Source organism: Alexandromys fortis, unplaced genomic scaffold (genome assembly GCF_014885135.2).
Source record: "Alexandromys fortis isolate MF-2015 unplaced genomic scaffold, M_Fortis_MF-2015_v1.1 scaffold_13, whole genome shotgun sequence".
Classification (NCBI taxonomy): Eukaryota; Metazoa; Chordata; class Mammalia; order Rodentia; family Cricetidae; genus Alexandromys; species Alexandromys fortis.
In genome coordinates, this window is record NW_026067908.1 from 2,855,903 (window position 1) to 2,877,677 (window position 21,775).

General features: G+C 36.2%; 1 protein-coding gene across 2 annotated transcripts in view; it reads right to left on the reverse strand.

Annotated features, from left to right (window-relative positions):
- Window positions 1-21,775, reverse strand: part of Faf1 (Fas associated factor 1) — a 282,221-nt gene that overhangs the window by 91,664 nt on the left and 168,782 nt on the right. For both annotated transcript variants that reach the window (XM_050136195.1, XM_050136197.1), the window contains 3 exons: window positions 16,998-17,124; window positions 15,871-15,934; window positions 14,888-14,969 (listed from right to left, as the gene is read on the reverse strand). In XM_050136195.1, coding sequence (XP_049992152.1) covers window positions 14,888-14,969; window positions 15,871-15,934; window positions 16,998-17,124 — 273 coding nt within the window. The remainder of the gene's footprint in view (window positions 1-14,887; window positions 14,970-15,870; window positions 15,935-16,997; window positions 17,125-21,775) is intronic.

Here is a 21,775-nt window from a genome sequence, read left to right on the forward strand (position 1 = left end):
AATCAGCAAATTTCTAATCAAGCAATAGAAATAGCTAAATCTTTAAAATGCTTATTTCTCTCAAGAATACTACAAGGGAACATTTGGACTTTGGGAAAGAGATTAGTGATTTGCATCGCTATCTCACTGATTTAATTTAAATGCTCTCCCAAATCAAATACATACGTGCCCAAGAGGTTACTAAGACACCCAACATGCAGAGTTCCCTATAAGTGCAGCTGATAGTGTTGACTGAAACTAAACTTGGAAATCCAGGGCACAAATGCACAATATCAAGCAATAAAAAAAGCATCTCTTTGGCAATATTTAATTTTAAAAAGAAGAAAGAGGCAGGCAGAGACCAGGCACTGTCTGTTTTGGAGGATCAGGCATTCTGCATTTCAAAGCACGGGTCCCTGCAATATCCAGGTTACTGTGCTAGAATCTCTACTATTATATCGCAGTTGTGAGAGGGAGGGCAAAGATGTGTTTACTCAGTGATTAGGCCCTTAGAATAAGCCTCCAGCTCCTAGAGAGACAGCTCACCACTTATTCATTTGGACCAATTCACAAAGCCTAGGAAGATTAAACATCCATGCTGAGAAGACAAGCGAATGCAGACGGCGAAAAAGAAATAAAAATTCTTTAAAAACTCTGAGATGACTTCATTATTTTTCCACAAGGAAACTTTAGGAAAGTGTTTAGTTAGAGAAAACCCACATTGACCTCTCTCTAAACCCTTAATCTTTCCTTTGTGGTGGCGCTGCTTTGTGGAAAGCCACTGGCTCGCTGTGCTCCTCTTTTCACTGGAAGCTGGGAGAAAAAAAGGCTCTGTAGAAACAGTTTTCGTTCGAGGGACACAAACCCCTGACACTGTTAAACACAAGATGCCAGGAAAACACACTTTAAAATTCCCACTTTAAGTGGAATGTGAGAACGCTGACTAAAGGGAGTAGCTACAGAGAATCTTCAGGCTAGGGCACTCCCAGAGCAGCCTTAAAAGAGGAAGCTGAACAATCACAGCCTTGCTCCTCTTACATGGTAAAATTTCAATGCAAACTTTTTATTTCCTGCTACAATGACAATAAGTAAGAAGAACCTACTTTTAATGTGGGACATAAAAATCAGATCAAATTATAGGCCAAGATAAACTACAGGCTCAGACTTCTGATTCTCCTGCTGAGCTTAATTGAGCACAGGTCCAAACAGAGAGAACTGAGTTTAGCAAATCAACCAATTTAAGAGAGAAGGAGCTGCAAAGTATTCAGAAAATACATTTGTGAAGAAAGGGCATCTGGTAACCAGAAAAAGCCTAAAAAAAGTTGCATTTTTCCATTGACTATAACCTGTTTTTCCTTTAGCCCATTCATAATTTGGCCCAATAACATTTATAGAGTGCCAAGTGTTAGACACTGAGAATATAAAAAGCATACCACAAAATTCCTTTGCCTTACAGAACTGGGGGAGGAGAGGACGCATGGGTGAGATAAACATGCAACTGTGGTTGTGTTAAGCCTTGACTATCAATTTGTGGTCTGTTTTGGTAACAATGTAAGGAAGTCCCCAAGGCTTAAAACAGCAGAACACTCTGGTCTAATCCTAGCTCTGTCTCCTACCAGCCTTCTAACCATAAGGCAAGACAAATAGTGAAGATTCTAAATAAAGCACATTAAGTACTTATGTACTGTACTGGATCCGTAGAATCTACTAAATAAAAAGGTACTGTTATGATAAAGATTTCAGAACTATCAATACAATATTTAAAGCAATTCCTAGGAACATGATAGCCATGAAAACTGTCTATAGATTAAGCAGCTTTTTGGAGTTTTCCTTCTGGCAATAGAATCTTGGATGCTAATTGTGCCTTCAGTGTCAAGCATCTTCAAATCCAGAAACTAAGGGATTAGGCTGATGCTCAGAAATTACCCAGCCAACAGTAACCTATGTGACTTGACCATGGTCTACAGTGGCTATGAAATTTTAACACTTAGTGTCACAGAACTACAGAACCTTAGGAGATGAAAAGAAGAAGCTGGGATGTGGCTCATCTGTAGACTGTTTTTTTCCCCAGACTGAAGTTCTGAGTTCAATCCTGAGTACTGCATAAACCAGGTATGGCGCTGCAGGTCTGTAATCCTAACACGTAGAAAGTAGAGACAAGAGGAGGTAGAAGTCAAAATGATCCTCAACTACTGGCCAGGCTGGGTTATGAGACCGTGACTTAAAGAAGAAAAAGAGAAGTATCTGAAAAGGCAGAAGAGAATAGACATTCAGGAAGAGGAGGAATATGCTAAGAGACTACTTGAAGAGCTTGTTTTCCAGTATCATAGCACACATAATGTGTCCTCTCAGTGATGTTAATGTTTGATATGGCAAATATATGGAGAGATATTGGCTTTTTTCCAGTGTAGGAAATTCAAGTGTAAAATAATTTTCTTTGTGGAATGTGATATTTGACTTTGTTTCCCTCCAGTTTCTGAATTATTATTATTACTCTCATGAGCTCTTTTAAGTTGATGGGTAATTTATTGACATAACTGATAGAATAAAACATCTGCTTATATCTTCATTACACCAAATAATTTAATATTGCTATACTATTATTCAAAATAGAATACATATTCAAAATTTCTCAATTATTTCCAAAATGTTCTTTTGTAGATGTCTTATTTTAGTACTTGGCTTCTTAATTACTTAATATATCTCCTTACTTTGTGTGTGTGTGCCTACGAGGTGCTTATGTTCTACTCCCTTAAGTGGAGGCTAGAGGACAACTCTCAGGAGTCAGTTCTTTCCTTCCACTTACTGATTCAAAGGCTTAATCCAGTTTATGACTGAAGCCTATACAAAAGTGCTCACTGAGCATCACTTTCTCATATTTCAAGACAGCTTCATGTAGGTCAGGTCAGCCTTGAACTCGCTACATAGTGGAGGATGATCTTGAAGTCATGACTCTCCTACCAAGAGTACTTGGGTTAAGTGTGTATGCCACTAGCCCAAACCACGGTGGTATTCTTGTATGTGGATGCTCACAGGCCTAATTGTGAGTTAGGTTGTAGAATATATGCACTTCTTAAACACATATACACAAAGGAATGAGATAAACTGACCCAATACTAATTAAGTACACGGTAAAAGCAGGGGAAAGGTAATAAGGAGTCAAACTGGGTTCAAATTCCTGCTTTGCTACTTCCCAGCAGTGTGGATCTTAGAAAAATTATTTTTTCTTTTAGATGTCATATCTCTAAAGTCCTGACACCCACTTCTTCCCCTCTGTTAACGGCGAGGAAGTGCAGTGCTTGTGTTGTTACTGTGAGCTGAGAAGCAGCAGCACAAGGGAAGCAGGGTTCACTCCAGCTTGCAGTTCTAGAGAATACAGAGAGCTCCTCATGTGGGAAGACTTGGCAGCAGGAAACAATCATCCACTACCAGAAACTGAAGAATATTCATGCTCAGCTCACTTTCTGTTTCTTCAGTCCAGGATGTTAGCCCATGGAAGTGCTGTGGTTCTTCCTCAATAACCAAATCTAAATAACACCTCACAAGTATGCCAAGAAGCTGTGTCTTAGGTGACTCTAGACAGCAACAGCACAGACCATCTATCATAGTACATAATCTAGCAAATCAATGGCTATGGGGCAACTGAGTGGTTTAAACCATAAACATCAGACTAGCTGCTATAGCACCATGGTGACACTGGAGCTGAAACTATGAAAGCTGACATTTAAAACTGAGTCAAGAAGAAAAATGGAACAGAAATTAAAAGAAAAATCAACGAAGAAATTTGACAAATGACTATTGGTGCTAAATCCCAGTTTGCCAAATCCCAGAACTCTTAGGTAGTTTTTTTCAGTCATATTCAATTATTTATTCAAGTATTTTTTTGGATACTTATATGCTCTGTTTTGATTTGGATATTAATGACAACAATTTAAGCCCTCATAGAGCTTAAATTTTATTATTATTCACATATTTTAAATTAAAGTATAATTAAATCATTTTCTCCCTTCACTTTCCTTCCTCAAGCTCCTCCAACTCTGACAATCAGCTAGGCATGGTGGTGAAGGACTATAAGCCCAACAATTGGGATTTGAAGGGAGGAGGACTAGAGTTCAAAGCCAGCCCCAACTATACAGCAAGTTTAAGGTCAGCTACATGAAACCCTGTCACAAAATGCCAACAAACAACCAAGCAAGCAAGTACATAAAGATTAAAGAGCCACGGGCAGGTTGTATTATGAAACAGATTTCCTTGCTTAATTTTCAAAGATGATGTCAGAAACCAATAGGCAGGAACCAAACTCTTACATGTTTCGAAAGGAAACAGCCACCTAAGATGAAGAAATGACAGAATGATGCCGTCTTCTCAACCCCTGCAGCAGATGTTAAAATAGCATTCTGAAATGCTAAATAAAGACAGGTGCTTTTGAATTTCACACAGGAAAGCTGCCATAGGGAAGTCAGAAAGCAGAGGAGAGATGAAGAGTAGGGGTAAAGTAAACCCAAATTTCCCTCACAAAGTAAGCTGACAAATGTTCATCGGGTGTAGATTTTCATCACTTTTCATTACTCACAGTTAATACTTAGGCCATGAATTGCCTTGGCTTAAGGCCAACATGTGACTGAAGTATTTTAAATAAAGATATTAGGGGCTCAAATGTCTGGCTTTTAACAGCAAACTAGAGAGGTAGGTATGCTTCAGGGAGCATGCCAGGTTAGGGGAGGAGGCACAGAGGCAAGGAATTACGTTCAGGCCAAAATAAAGAACTTATCTCATCAGTATTATAAGATGAACACTAGGAAACAGTACCAAGGACTGGGAAAAGAACCTCTAAAAGTACTGAAGTTACAGCTCTGTGGTAGTGTCTGTGGGCACTAATGAGACCCTGACTGATACAAACACTACTTACATACCACACTCATAAGGAAAGCAGGATTTTTCTGATCTGCTATTATCTTTTGAGAGGGTTAACAATATATCTAATAAAAACTGGCCTGTTGAATAGTCAGTAAAATAAGAATATGACATATATACTTTCAAAGGTAGTAACAAACATCTCCTGCCTCTGTCACAGGGGTGGGGAGAAAGGCAGAGAACTCATAGTCCATAGTCTACTTATTTCATTTATTTCAACATTCAAAGGGATGGACAAATTACAGCAGTGAAGAACTAAAGATAAATTAACAATTTCTCATTAAAATATATTAATAATGTATTATTGCCGAAAATCAAAGGAATTACAATGATTTGTGTGCAAATAAGTTCAGCTGATTTTAAACTACGACACCATCATGCATTGTTTGGCAGAGAGATTTCAAAAGGTGATATGAATTATAAAGACAAGTACAGAGAACTGTAATAACTTTTTTCGGTACAGAAAAGGTTAAGTGTTGTTGGTGGCTGCTTGTTCATTTCCCAGACACCCAGACCCAAAATAATCAGTCAGAAACTATATTAATTAAATCACTGCTTGGCCAACAACTTAAGCATATTATTAGCTAGCTGTTATATCTTAAATTAACCAATTTCTATTATTTTATATTTTACCATGAGGCTTGTGGCCTAATGGCAAGAATGCACCTGGTGGCTCATGCCTTTCTCCTCTGGCAGCTACATGGTGGCGTCTCACTGACTCTGCCTAATCTCTATATATGTCTTTTCCAGCTTGGCTATATTCTGTTAAGCCATTGGCTGAAAGCAGCTTCTTTATTAACCGATGGCAATAAAGCATATTCATAGCATACAGAGGGGAATCCCAGATCAGTTAAGCCTAGGTCCTCATGCATGCTAAGTAAGTGCTCTACCGGGCAAGTTGAATCCCCAGGCCTCCAGCCCCTACTCCCCCTTTTATTTTGCTTTGTAAGACAGAGCCTAACCATGTAGCTCAGGTTGGACTTGAACTCATGAATCTTCTGCCCCTGAAGAGTGGGATTACAGATGTCCACCGAAGCACCTGGCACACTATAACTCTTAGTCACACACTTAATATTCATGGTAGAGACTGTTAGTAGGACCTAAATGTTTCCATCTTTTCTTAGGGAAGAATCTCTTGTTTTAGTTTGTTTGTTGTTTGAAAGTAAATCAATGACTGATAATGAAATAGTTAAGTTTTCCTTATTTTTTTAGCACATGGTTCTTTAAACTCGAGACAATTCCAGCAGAAGTATTAGTTGGCGTTCCAGCAGTCATCCCGAATGATGACATAACCTGAACCTTGGTAGTAAAGGAAGATAAAGAACTGAGTTTCAAATTCTGTCATGTGCCACACCAGAACCAAACAGAAGACCTGTAGACTTAGAGAAAGAGAAATACAGATGCTACTTTGTTATTAACGTTTACCTTTCAGTTACAAATAACAAAGGCCTATCATAATTTTTTACCTACTTAAGTCATTGAGGAAAATGACCAGTCTATGGAACTATATTATTAATCCATGAAATATGAGACAAGTTACACATATTTGGGTTAGTTCTTTGTCTAGCAGAAAGACTCAAAATATGCTAGTGTGTGTTTTACACTTAGGGAATGGGCTGACTGCTCATTTAGGAAGCTCCACTGTATAGCTAGTTAGTAAAAAGGAGTCCACTCTTAGAAGGTCAAGTAGGAACACAAAAGAAAGCATGGAGGTTATTGCTTGGGATGACTTGAGCATTTATTTCCCAAGCAATGAGGTAGGAGAAATTTTTCTTACTAGCATGTGAGCCAGTCAATTTATCCAGAGAAGACTGCCCACTGGGGTTTGGAATAATAACAGTGAAGTGTGTATCTAAGAAAATGCCAAGGGTGCTGGATTTACACTTCAGAATCAGTAGGTGAACCAGTTCTCTTTCTTTTGAACATTTTTCATCTATTTACCTACCAATTAAGCACAATTTTAATTTTTAGAAAATAAAACAGCCACAACAAACACACTATCATGCTCCTTGCTTTTTTTCACTTACTGTATTTTGAACATCCTCCTACATCAATATCTATAAATGAGCTTTATTCAATATTTCACTATAGGAATGTAAAATTAAGTTTTTAATTGATGGGCATTTCAGATATTTTCATTTTTTGCTATTCAAGTATTGCTATAATAAGCATTTTTAAACTTCTTTTTTTGTAAGTATATGCATCAAAATATTTTTTGAGAAAATGACATAGTAGAATGATTTTAACCTGTTTCTTACACTATTCAAATATGAAAAAATATCTTTTCATATTTTATAGGTTATCTCTTTTATCTTCTGTAAAATGCCTTTTGATTTATAATGCTCGTCTATATTACAATTTTCTTTTGTTTAATTTTTTGATTTCTTCAACAGTATACATTTCAAAGAAATCAGCAATTTGTGGCTATTTTAAGATACACGTACATGGAGCGACATAGAACAGAACAGGTTGTTAAATTTAGAGCCAGAAAGTTTGTAAACTACATGGCACTATACTGTACCATGGTTTTAAATCGCCGAACATATGTAAACACACAGAGATCTGTCTCTGTCTCCTCTCCTACAAACTGCTACTACATCACACATTCCTGTGTTATAGCTCTGAAAGTGATACCCTCCTCTTCAAAACCTTCCAAAAACTAACCACTGCTTAACAACAGTAACAGCAGTAAAGAAAGTTTTTTGCTGGTGTTCATGAATTCCATGACCTATCTACCTAAACATGTCTTAGCCCTACTGCTCTGTTACTTCTACCTATGACTAATTAAACAAGTCAAAACATCTTCACTAACATCTTATTAGGACAATTTGCCCATTATTTAGGAAACAGATTCATAATATAAAGATAGGGTCATTACCAAAATATTTTCAGTATGAAATTCAAAGAAAATAAAAGGATGGTATATACATTAGTTTTAAATCTAAATCTGCCTGATATCTTTAATGTCTACCTACTAAAAGCAAACTACTAAATCAAAGATGGTGAAATCAAATAAACTAGGAAGAAAGCTTTAAACAAGCATGTCATAAAGCTAATGTAGTTTTGACTAATTTAAACACTAACTATAATATGAGCACTGTGATAACTAAGTAGAAGAAATAATGCATATTCTAAATGGTGCTAACACTCTGTTTAGTAAAAACACCTAATTATAGAACAGCATATTTAGTTGGTAGGGCTGTGTTTATATAAAACATGCTAGCTTTTGTGTTTGTTTTTATCTTCTGCTTATTTTTTAAAAATTAAAGTCTCATGTACGTATGACAATTTTTTAATTTAATTTACTATGTATTTTAGTAAGATCCTGAACTCCTAATCTCCCTGTCTCCACCTCCCAAGAACTAGGATTACAGACATGCACTACAGTGCCAGAACTTAAACATGAAAACCTCCCCCACCACAACTATAATCATGAAGGAAAATTGGATCTTGTCAAAGGTCTTTTCTCTATATAATGAGATGATCATGCATTTTTATCCTTCAGTACATTTATACAGAAGATTACATGAATCTATTTATGTATGTTGAACCATCCCTGCATCTCTGGAATGAAGCCTACTTGATCAGGGTGGATGATCTTTTTGATGTGTTGTTGTATTTGGTTTGCAAGTTTTTATTGAATATTTTTGCATCTATGTTTATAAGATAATTTTTATAACTCTCTCTGTTGGGTCTTTATGTGGTTTGGGTATCAGGGTAACTGTGGCCTCATAAAACAAATACAATAATGCTCCTTCTGTTTCTATCTTGTGGAATAATTTGAGGAGTATTGTTATCAATTCTTTTTTTTTTTTTTTTTTTTTTTTTTGAAAATCTGGTAGAATTCTGCTCTTAAAACCGTCTGGCTCTGGGCTTTTAGTTCACAGACTTTTCATTACTATTTCTTTGTCACTGTTTAAATTGTTTATCTGATCTTCATTTAACTTTGGTAAGTGATAAGTATTGAAAATTACTCATTTATTTTAGATTTTCCAATTTAGCGGAACACAAGTTTTTAAACTATTTTAAAACATAACAAGTGTCTCTTGTTATGCCTTCGTTTTGTTGTTAATTTTGTTAGTGTAGATATTCTCTCTCCACCTTTTAACTTGAAAAAGGATTTGGTCAATATTTTTGATTTTCTTTATTTCACTGGTTCTTTGTATTTTTGTTTCGACTTTTATTGATTTTAGCCCTGAGTTTGAAATTTCTTGCTTCCTACTCCTTGTGCATGTGATTTCTTCTTTTTATTCTAAAATTTTCAATTGTGCTATTAAGTTACTAGTATGAGACCTCATTTTTTTCTTTTTGCAAATACTTTCAATGAACTTGCCTTCAGAACCACATTCATCATGGCCTGCAATCCAATATGTAGGTACAGCTAGCCTTGAGCTCAAAGAGATCTGCCTGCTTCTGCCTTTGCCTCTGGAGTGCTAGGATTAATAGCATGTGCCACCATGCCCAGCAAACAATTTTTGGTGTGTGTGTCGCCTGTCCATGTATTTTTATTTATGGACACACACACACATATGTTTATAGAAGCCAGAGTCGGTGTCTTCTATATGGTTGGTGTCAATGTCAATCACTCCCCACCTTAATTCTTAGGATACAGATTCTCACTTATCCTGGAGCTCACTGACTCAGTAAGGCTAGCTGTCTAATGAGCTCTGGGGATCTACCTGTTACCATCTGCTCATGGCTGGGATAACAGATATGCACTGTAGTACCTAGTTTTTCTGTCGGTGCCTGAGATGAGACCTCAGTTCCCAATACTTTTGCAGCAAGAACTTAATAACATCTTTTCAGCCTTCATACAGGTTTATAGATTCTTAAACCATCTCTTTTTAAAAGTAAGCATATTTAATAGTTATTTCTAGGTTCATAATTACATAGTAATTTTTATTTCTAATTAAAATGAATATTATTATATATACCAAAAGCATTTATATAATGAGAAAATAATTTTTTCTAAAAAGTTATATTAGCATTATAAGTGTGTAGGATGTTATCGTCTCATTTAAAATTGACATCTAGAACACCGTCTGCCTTCAAAAAAGTCAATAGTAATTTAAAAACTACAATAGAAAAAAACCCTAAAAAATAGGCAGACTAGACATATTTTTCAAAGCATTAAGAAGTCCGTTTGCTTGGTTTTCTCACAATGGGATCTGAAAGACTCACTAACTAAAGCTGTAATTTCAGATCTGGGCAGAATTAATTTTTCTTAAACAGTACTTATTAATGATGTCATTTAGATTTCTTTCAGACTGAGGCAGTAGAAATGGTAGCACCTAAAGATTAGTTAATTTTTAAAATTAAATATAATAAAAAGACCCTGTTAATGGGAAATATTCAACTTGAGATTGGGTTTTCACAGGAGCTCTCAAAGCCCTGAAGTTACTTTCAGAGATATTTCAGAGTCAATGAGAAAATTGGTTTGTTATTGTATAAACTTTTTTCAAATTTATCATAAACTGCTTAATCATGGCCCTAAGTAGTTATCCAATTATTTCTCAAGCCACCGCAAACAGCTGATATAGCCATCGTCTTCATTCTGCGGCTCTTCAGTTTAGAGGCAGGCTCAAATCTGTTCTTTGGGTCAATAAAACTGCACTAGGTGAAAACAGGGACTTGAGCACTGGGTTCCTTAAATGAGGAATAATATTTAGAAAAAGTCCTAGGTGTGAAGTCAGATTTAGAGGCTTGCAACAATATCACTGGTATCAAAGCCCACTCTCTCAGGGGAAAGCCTGGGAAAGACACAATCCTTCACTTGTGAGATAACTCTGGCAGGGGTTTGACTGCTGTCTCCAGTCATTCTTCAGGGTACACTTTCTAGTATAAGAAAACTCATCAGGGGCAGCAGCAGGAAAGAAAGCAAGTTATCAGGAGAATTATCAAAAACTCTCAAAAAATTAAGGAGCGGTCAGTGGTAACTCTTTGGAAAACTCGGTCCATTGATCTTCCCAGTTTTATACCTGCAATGGAACTCTAACTTGGACTTGTTTATTTTTTGTCCAAGTAACATCAAGGTGGTTATACTTTCCTCATTTTCATCTTCTATTGGCATAACTTTATATATATATATATATGAGACAGGGTTTCTCTGTGTAGCCCTGGCTCTCTGGAACTCAGGCTGTAGATCAAGTTGTCCTTGAACTCACTGAGATCCTTCTGCCTCTGCCTCCCAAGTGCTAGGATTAAAAGTATGACGTACCACCTGGTTGGTGTAACTTTCCAGAATACTGTCATTTGCCCAAGTATTCTTATTCTAAGATTCTCATCAAAGCTGGGTATACTGCCACATGACCTCAACCTCAGCTAAAGTAGGAGGCTCTCAAGTGTGAGACCTGAGTGGGTTACAATGTGAGATTCCCATTTCACTACCTCTTAAGAATCAGATTAGATATATCTCCTCTTATTTGTAGACAAGATAACTGTTCTCACTGCTTCTATGTTACATTGTACTATGCGGATCTGTTAATATTGCCTTGTTTTACTGGCTAAACTCTGAATTGTCAGAATAAGGAAATCTCTGTATACCACATGCTAAGTAAACATGCGATAAATATTTATAACTCTTAACTGAATGACTATCCTTTATAGTAAGGAGCAAGAAAGATTATATATAAAGCTGATGAAGGTGTTATCAAAAGTCAGAAGTATCTAAGAACCCATAATATGCTGGATCTGCTTTAGCCAGTACTAAAGACTTCAGGAACAGACAGAGGAACCGTGAACACTCTCTCCGACAAGTGCTCTCAAATGAAATCAGCTGGAAGCAGTTTTCATTAAGATGGATTGAATGTGGCATCGTGAGAAACACTTTATCAAATGTAGTGTTTTACTTAGTGATTAACTATATACCAGTTGATGAAGCTCCCTAAATCCTTTGTAATCCCACCACTCCAATAAACATTTAATGAGTATATAAGTTCAAAAAGCCTAGTAGAGGATTTAAACCTTCAATCTTGTTTTTATTTACTCTTGGAACTCAATTTCTCAATTCTAGTGAAGAAAGCTGGTGCTTGAGGCTCATCTGTTGCCCTGGTAAAATTAATGTGCCTTCTAAAGTTTAAATTAAACATGATATTTAAGATGAAAGAAATTTAGGCAAAGTGCCACAGTAACTAACAGTCACACTTGCTTTAAAATGTCTGAACACTGGCAAATTGTTTTCTTAAAATCATTTTTTAATTAAAATAAGTGATTTGTGCTAACTTGGAGATGTGGAACCTAGAAACAGAGGGACTTTCATACTATGTCCTACAATGCAGTGGACAGCAGACATGCATGTGTGCTGGAGCCCAAACCCTACCTGCTTGTGGTGGAGTGCATGAACGCTCACTTCACTTCTATTATCTACTACTGTTATAACTCTGGAGGTCAGAGCATTTATGAGTTTCCTTGTCTCTACAATGGGAATACATAGTCTAAGTGTCCCTATCTCACTAATTATAGGGTTCAGGAGAATGATTTGGTAGTCACGTTTTATCATATAAATATGAAGCAGTATTACTATTCCTGGACTTTACTCAATAGGACATGCTGGTATATGCTGGAGCTCTTAGCACTTGGGAGGTGGAGGCAGGAGGACACAGACTTCAAAACAAGCCTAAGTTTCCTGTCATCCCAAAAAATAGTGGAAAAAAAACCCCTTGATGATTGCAAAAAGTATATTGACTTAGATGATTTTCAACAATCTGACCACCATGTGGTTTTTCTTTACCTCATAAAAGTATTATAAACTATCCATTAACTACAAATTGGAAAAGGGAAGTGAATGAAGAAAAACAACCTGGTTGAGGAAAGAATAAAGACAATTTAGCAGTCCTAAGAGGTGAGTAAACTTTGATAGGATTCTAATAAACAAAACATGTAAGTATATGTTTCAGCAGCTTGCCACTGCTAAAACACCTAGACACCAATATGAGCATATGATCAATTGTTTCATTAGAAATATCCAGGAGTTAATAAACAAGAGCTTATATTCCTCTGGAGATTATCAGTCTGAATAAATCTCCATGACAATTTAATAAAAGTTCTTTTGTTGGCATTAAATACCATATTTAAGCATCTGCATTTAAAGCTGTAACATGTGAGGTATACATAGAAACTTTTGAAATGAAATTGAGAAAGCATCTATGTTTGGAATTATTATTAGTCTTATTTTAAGTAATAACCATATTGTGGTTAAGTAGGAGATTTCACTGTTGTGCAAAATTAATTTGTTTTGCAAATTATTAGGGGTAATAATTTGGTTTGAAACGGTCTCATCAAAATCTAACAAACATATAAGATATTCTTATGTTTCTGTGAAGTTTAAATTTTTAACTCTAAAAGCTTAGTTGCTACAAACATTAAAAGCATGAAATTTTAATTATTTGTTGATTAAAAATAATGTTTTGTATGTATGTATGGTCTGGGGATCAAAACCTCACATATGCTAAGCACAAACTCTACCAGTAAGTTACATCCTTAGTTCTAAATAATGTTTAGATTATTTAAACATTTTAATTATTTTCTGTTCCAGTTAATATTTTTCAGTATGAATCTGAGTAATAAAATAAAAATTAATCATAAAAATGTACTGATTGAACTTGGGGATGTGGCTGTGCAAATGAGTTTGATCCCTGGCACCATGTGAAAACACTGGGCACTCAGATAGTCTGGAGTTCCTGTGACAGAAAAGCAGAGAGACGGCCCTCTGGATCATCTCTTTGTCCCGAGTTTCCCTATATATAGTATTACACATAGTGCCTAACCACTGGTAATTCAGCCTTATCTTGTTAGAAGCTGGGCTGTCATCACACATCAGTGCTTGTCTTCAAGTAAGCCTCATTATATTTCATTATGACCCCTAAAGAGAACAGTAAAGATGCTGCTGTCAAATGTGCTGTGAAGGGTGGAAAGGTGAACACATAAAAATATTTGAGAGAAAAACCTACATTTATCTCTGTTGTTGCAGAATATTGCTGTAATTGTTTTATTTTGTCATTAGCTGAAATGCATCTAGGATGAGTGCTGGGAACCAAATTCTACTCTGCAAGAGCAGTATACACTAATTAGCTGTCTTAATCTCTTAGTATCCTCAAGTTATTTATAAGTTATAATTAAACGGAGGTGGGAGAAACAGGTTTAAGGCCTGGGCCACAAAAGCACATTGAGGGCAGTTTGTAATTCAGTGAGACCCTTCAAGTTAAAAGTTAAAGGGATGGGTGTTACTGGGGCTACAGCTCAGTTGAACTCTTGTTTACCATACAGGAAGTATGGCTCAATTCATAGTATAGCAAAATCAAACTAAAAAACTCATACCCTCTAGCCACAATTAAAAACTCGAAGGCAAAACAAGACCAGTACCTTTCTGTCCCCCAAATACCTGCCCTATCATAGAACTGAATGAATAAATAGATATTGTGTAAAGTGATTGGGATAGAAGTATGGCAGCATTGCTTGACTTCTTTCTGATTTTGGAATATTGGTATAGTCTTCATTGTTTGATTGTCCCTAATTCAAATACTGGAAATTCACAGTTTCTGAGGATCATGCGGCTGCAACAGTTTTGTACTTTGGAGTAATCTAGACTATGATTTCTAGGTTAGGGATGCTGAATCTGCACACTTGGTCCTATGAGGTTCCGTCATGCACTGGGGGCTTAGAATGCAGCTTTACAGGTAAATTTAGACTACTTACAGGAATAAGCATTCTGGGAATGACTGAAGACAAATTTCTATCATATAACTGAAAACAATATAAACATATAGTTCCTTGTAAATATGTCCACCAATCCTCGTAAGTCCTTCTGCAAAGGCTACAGGTGATATTAATATAATGTACCAATGGATATGGGCATCTTGGTGAAGATTAGGTTGGTAGATGAACGGAAAAATCAAGACTTCAATCTCAACACTGTAAGAAAGAGGAAACACTGCCTCACACCAAGTGGTAAACAATACAGTACAATCCTAATCAGAATCTGGAAGGCTGGACTTACGTCTCGGGCTTTCACATAGAAGGCCTCTTGGAAAGCAGCTTCTAATGAGCCAATAAAAAATACAGGATGGCAGTCACCATATCTATAGGAAAAATTATGAATATTAATGAAGAAATGTTTGAAATTCATACCAAAGCCTCACACAAACTGAATCAATGACTGGTAAGCAAATGCTGCAGCTAATATCTAGAACAATCCAAATATTAAATAACTTCTTTTAATGCCTGAATGAGATATGTAAATTTTTAAAATTCTTCTTGGTCTATACCAATATATTAGAACACTGGAATTTTTAGCAGTAAGTAAACAGGTTTAATAAATATCATGAATCTATATCACAAGAAGTACTTCTTGGCTACTTAATTTCATCAGATTTTGGAGTTACAATAACTTTTTCTCATTTTAGTTCATTCATTTATTTGGGAATTCGACCATAGAAAATTGATTATTATAAAGTTTCCATATTATAGTATTGCCAGAAAAATAACACTAAAAGAGCAATATCATTTATGTCAAATTGAAAATTAAATAGTAAGAAGTCTCTTAAAACACCTCAATAGACTCCAAAATATATAAAGAACTTACTAAAACTCTTAAAAGAAATGCTAAATAATCCAAAAACAAAAATTAAAAGAAAAATTCACTTACATTTAAATTTTAATTATCTCTGAATTGAGTATTGCGTAAGTGATTTTTGTTTCCCCTAGGATATACTAAAAACTAGTATGATATATCCTAGTCCTTTGAGAAACATAAGTCAGTAGAGGAGTGACCCATCTATTAAACGGAATACATTTCTGCATGGCCACAAATGGTTTATTAGTTACACCACACTGAATAGCATGTATTCCTCTATCAATACTGTGTGATCGATAAATAGATCCTTTGTATACTCTAATTTATTATTTAAAATTAAAATTGCACCAAAAAATTCACAGTAATAAAAGAGAACATCGATTTTATAGTTAATGTCCTAACCCTACCTTGAGGAAAACTCTGCTGTAAACTGTGATAAGGCATCTCCTCCATTCTCTGCGTTTTCTGGCACTAAAAACAAACAAAAGAAAAACAAAAACAAAAAAACAAAACAAATAGACACAAAAAACAAACCACATAACATCTAATCCCACATATAAGAAATATATTTAATCAATAAAGAGGAAATAAAATTAAGTGTAGCTTCTGTGATATATCTGGTGGGATATTTTAACATACATCAGACAATTTTATCAATCAGAATAAAAAGAATCTTTTTTTAAAAAATCTCAGTGAATAGATACAGTTCTGTTAAGCATCTAAATTATGGGTCATCATCAATTAGGATTTTAATGTTTTCTTGAAATAGATACCTTGTGATTAAATTAAATAAATATTTTAAAGGAACTAATTGGAAAATTGCCAACTTTATGCAACTCTATCAATTCTGTCAAAAGGAACCCCCTTTTTTTTTTTTGGTTTTTCGAGACAGGGTTTCTCTGTAGCTTTGGTGCCTGTCCTGGAACTAGCTCTTGTAGACCAGGCTGGCCTCGAACTCCCAGAGATCCGCCTGCCTCTGCCTCCCGAGTGCTGGGATTCAAGGCGTGCGCCACCACCGCCCGGCAGGAACCCCTAATTTTACAGAATGATTAGGCCACTTAAGGATTTACTTTGGAAGTCATTTTGCATATAGCATCCTTTATTATTCTCTACCATACATCTCAAAAGCGAAAATGAGAAAGAAGGCACATATATTCTACTTTTTTCCTTATTCAAATGGATACCAACAATGAATAAAAAGGTATTGTTAGTATTCTTCACACTGATGTCGCCGACAAGTGGGAAACAAGTACTAGCAACAGAAAGTACAGGTGTTTGCCAATCCACTTTTAAGGTAAAAGTCAACAGAATCGGAACTAATACACTGAAACATTTTAGTACACATACTTTTGGACATTCTTACTAGTGTGTTGGAAATCTGGAAACCAACTCAAGACTATGGTTCTAATAAAGCATGTCTACCTCTTATATCTCACCTCTCTAAACTAAAGGTCAGGAAGGGATTTTAAATCCCTGTTGTTGCTAAGTTTAGATCTAAAAGCAATGTTGGTTCCAAAAAGTTACAAATACTCACTCATTGGAGATTTTCTCAGGGCAGAGGATGGCATGCCAAATACTTCTCCATCATCCACTCCAAATTCTGAAGCATCTTCAAAGTCATCTCCATCACTATCACTAACCATATGAACATCCGTGCTTTGCTATTTAAGAAAAGTCCCGGTTAGATTCACATTGCCTTAACATATCAAATTATAAAGTTACATTACTGTAGTAAGATAAAAACTTTAATAAGAAGTCATTTCTTAGTGTTAAATTTAATATTCTCCATTTTAAAGCTCACAAATATTACTAAACTTGTTATGAGACCTGCAGTCCAAACATCGGAGACTGACAAAATGAAGGGGAGTTATAAGCTCACCAAGGACAGAGATTCTTGTGATAGCTCTAGTGTGAAGTATGCAAGTAAGTGCCCCCAAACTAGGAAACAGATACAACTAGAAAAGTCAAGAGACAAATGGAAGCCACAAGTCTCTCAAAAAGCTCACACTGTCTATATTTGGCAAGAAGGAACATGATCGCATTCAAACTTGTCATTGTCTTACTGCAGTAATCCACAGTAAGTCAGCCATCAGTGAGTTATCCTCACAGTGACGTTAGGAGATACATAAAACACACATCTATGAAATTCCATTGTATCATCATACTAGACACAAACTATAATAGCATGTTTTCATTCAATAAGCTTGTATTGAGAATTTACTATGTGGTTTGCGCCGATAAACTTACCCTACTTATTCTTTATTACCAACATGGTGACATTTAAGGTATTAAAAAATACCAGTTTCAAAATACAAATTTGACTTCTATTCCCTAGATTAAGAGAGTATTATAAAGTGTTAAGATTTAAAACATTTGAACTGGGTTATGAGTACCAATAAGTGTTCAAGCCTTGGCTGAGATGAGGGTCCAAACAAAATATCTGGCTAAATGGCAATCCTATGTACAACAAATGGCCCATAAACACTACTTTGTAAATGAATTATTTTTTCAAGGAGTGTTTCTTTGTGTAACAGTCTTGACTGCCCTGGAACTCACTTTGTAGACCAGGCTGATCTCAAACTTAAGAGATTCACCGGCCTCAATCTTCTCAGTATTGGTATTAAAGGTGTGCACCACCACACCTGGAAGTAAATGAATTTTTTTATTTTCTAAACTTTGGTTCTATGTACATAAGTCATAAAAACGTAGAAACTATTTGACCATTTAGTCTGTGCAGAAGAGAATAACTTAAAAATAATTATTTAACAGGAAAAAAGAGTAGATTTATTTTTCAGTGGTGTGTGTGTGTGTGTGTGAGTGTGTGTGTGTGAGTGTGTGTGTGTGTGTTCATGTATGTGTGTGGAGGTCAGAGAACAAATTTTAGGAGTGAGGCCTCTTTCCATGGTGTGGGTTCCAGACATCAAACTCAGGTCATCATGTGTGGCAGCAAGCACGTTTGTCCACTGTATAATGCTGCCACCCTGCCTCTTCCTCTTTGCATCCATTTGATAGCTGGGTACTGCTGAAGCATCTTAGGACTCTACTATGTAATAAAAGCCTTAGTTTTACACTAATCTTAACCTTAGAATTTTGTTCTACAGAGTCAAGATATCCTCCTGGTTTAAATATTCCACATTTAAAAAAAATTCAAAACCCTTCCTCACCTCAAAAAATCTTATTCATTTACTTTTAATCTATTTACTTGTGTGTATGCACATGCATGTGCTTTGGTGCACATGTGGAGGTCATAGAACAAACTGGAAGTACTTCCCTCTACCCTTTGGGTTCTATACATAGAATCCAAGTTCTCAGACTTGGTTTCAAGAGCCTGTATCCTCTGACCCTCTTGCCCACTGAAAAGCTATGGCAGGGTTCCTCATCAAAAAAAATACACTAAGATGAACATCTAGTGTAAGATCAGCAGTTCTCAACCTCTGAGTTGCGACCCCTTTGGAGAGGGTCAAATGACCCTTTTACGGGGGTCACCTAAGACCATCTGCATATCATATATTTACATTATGTTTCATAACAATAGTAAAATTACAGCTACAAAGCAACAACAAAAATAATTTCATGATTGGAGCTTGCCACATGAGGAGCTGTATTAGAGGGTAGCAGCATTAGGAAGTTTGAGAACATCTGTATAAGATTCAGTCAACTATCTGTAACATGATGGTGCCGTTAACTCTGAGGCCTGAAGAGCAAGGGCTCAATATCTGTAAGATTCACTGCATGTTTCTTTCCAGTGTCTAGTCAGGTTCACATGCAAGTAGAAAGACACCAAGGACCACACTGAAAACCTCACAATTTCCACTGACTAAGCTACCATCTTAGTATCCATTGAGTCTTGCTTAGTAGTATTTAACACTTCCAGAGCGACAGAGAAAGAACGGAGGTTGAGAAACACTGGGCAGAAAAATGGGGGTAGAGAATATCCCATATATACTGTTCCCTCCCTCCCTCCCTCCCTCTTCCTCCTTCTCCCCCCTCTTCTTTCTCTTGTTGTCCTGTATCCACAATGTTTCTCCAAACAGAGTTTTCAAATACTATACTTCCTATAACAACAGAGCCTCACTTCATAAACAATGGTTTTAACTTTCTCTATGACACGGTACTTAGCTTTTATACAAAGCATGAAATACCCTTAGAATCTCAGAAAATAAAATCGTACAACTACAACCTCTTCAAATAGAGGTATCTAAAAGCCAATTTTATTAAAAAAATATATTTCAAATATGAATTATTGAAGTATCTGCAAGAATGAGCTACTTAATTATGTATAAGGAACTACCAATCTCTCCACATTTTCTTAGCAGCTACCTAATAGGTTAGGAAAAGCTTTTTTATAAAAATGAGATAAACAATCTTTTCCCCCATTAATGTTTGTTGATAAGAATAGATAATCTTTTGGTATCCATTATGGTTGCACTAAAATCCTTTGAATCTTGAGAATCACTGAATTGATTTTTGAGCCAGTTAAGAAAACCTGATACTCTGTTTAGCTGCTCCAATCATTTGTTCATTTTGCAAGTCCCCACATTTAAATCTGGACTTATTTAAAAGATAATAGGCTATGATCTTCCAGCAGCACTGTATGATTTATGCAGACAATTATGATGCTGACCACTAAGTTTTATAACACATACATTATAAGACAAGTACCTGGATCAAGAAAAACCTCCTGGAGGAGATGATAGTAAAACAGTTTGAAATAAAAATTGAGAACTAATGCTTATCATTAAAACAAAAAGAACTGGATCTGCTGTTCCTTTTGGCAGAAGTATGAACCACCTATGTGATATAGACAGCAGAGCTCCATACAGTGCATACCCTTAATGCAGACCTCAAATACAGATTTCACTGCTGCAGAATCTGTTTGGGAACGATGGTGTTGAAAACAATTGTACAATACATGGGGAAAATCTCAAACAAATAACTGGGTATTTAAAAATATAGAATTCAGGAACGCAAATTGAATTATTAGTTGTACACCAGAAATTAGATTTAAGGCCCACTTCATGAGCTGGAACTCATGTATGATACTGCTTGAGTGGCCATGAGCCCAGGGCCAAATAGGCCACTGGCCTAGGGGAAAATCAAATACCATTGTTCTGCTAAAGAAACACCACAATAAAATAATAAAATGACTCCTAAAAAACATTCTGCTACACCTATAGATCAGTGTTTCACTCAGTCATCATCAGAGACGCTTCATTTTGCAGTGGATGGGAATTAAAACAGAGATCGACAAATGGACAATGTACAGAGAGGGAGAGCCCCTGGAAGACTGTTATGAATGGGATGTCTTCCTCAAACCCTCCCCTCTGTAATGAGGAATCTACTCCAGAGAGGACATGGAAGAATACAGAGTAGAAGACAAAGAGGTGACAGATGATTCCAAAGAAACAGTGTCCTTCAGATGCAACAGGACTTCTGGACAAACGCATTCACAGAGACTTAGGCAGCATGCACAGTGTCTGAACATGGTCAAGCCAGGAAGGGTCTCAGTGCTGTGGCGGGTAAATGGACATAGGCTCTCACTCCAACTAAGACGCTATCTGCAACTGAAACTCACTTGAAAAGAAAAAAAAAAAAATGAGGTTTCTCCATAGAGCCTCACTGGGTGTATTAACCACACTCAGGGTAAGCCTCATAGCCAGCAGTAGATGGCTAACACAAAACGAATTTGATGGTATTTTTGTAAAGTTTTCGTCTCAAATTACTTTGTTTGGGAATCTCTTACTTATTGTTCTTTGTTTATATATTCTGTCTCCCATTTTCATGAGTTTGTATATGAGGGGTTGTGTGTGTGTTTCTTATTTTTGTTTTGCTGGGTTATTGTTTGTTTGTCTGCTTGTTTGCTTGTTTTTTAAAGAGAGAGAGAGAAAGGAAGAGTGCGGAGTTTAGTGAGTGGGAAAGATCAAGGAATAACTTGAGAAGGGTAACTAATTAGAATATGGGAAATTTAAAAAAAAACTTATTTGAAATTAAACTAATTACATCATTTTCCCCATTCCCTTTCTTTCCTCTAACTTTTCCTATCTATCTCCTCCCTGGCTTTTTTTTTTCTCTCTTTCTCTCTTCCTCTCTCCCTCCTGTCCTCCCTCCCAGGCCTCTCTTTCTTTACTTGTTGTTACACACACACACACACACACACACACACACACACACACACGTACATAAGTAAATCTGAGCAGTCAACATAACTTTCCAGGTACATATTCGGCAACCAATTACTGTGCTCTTCCCTGGAAGACTATGTTTCCAACTCTCAGCATTCCTTAGTTGCCTAACAGTTCCTTGTTGAGGTCC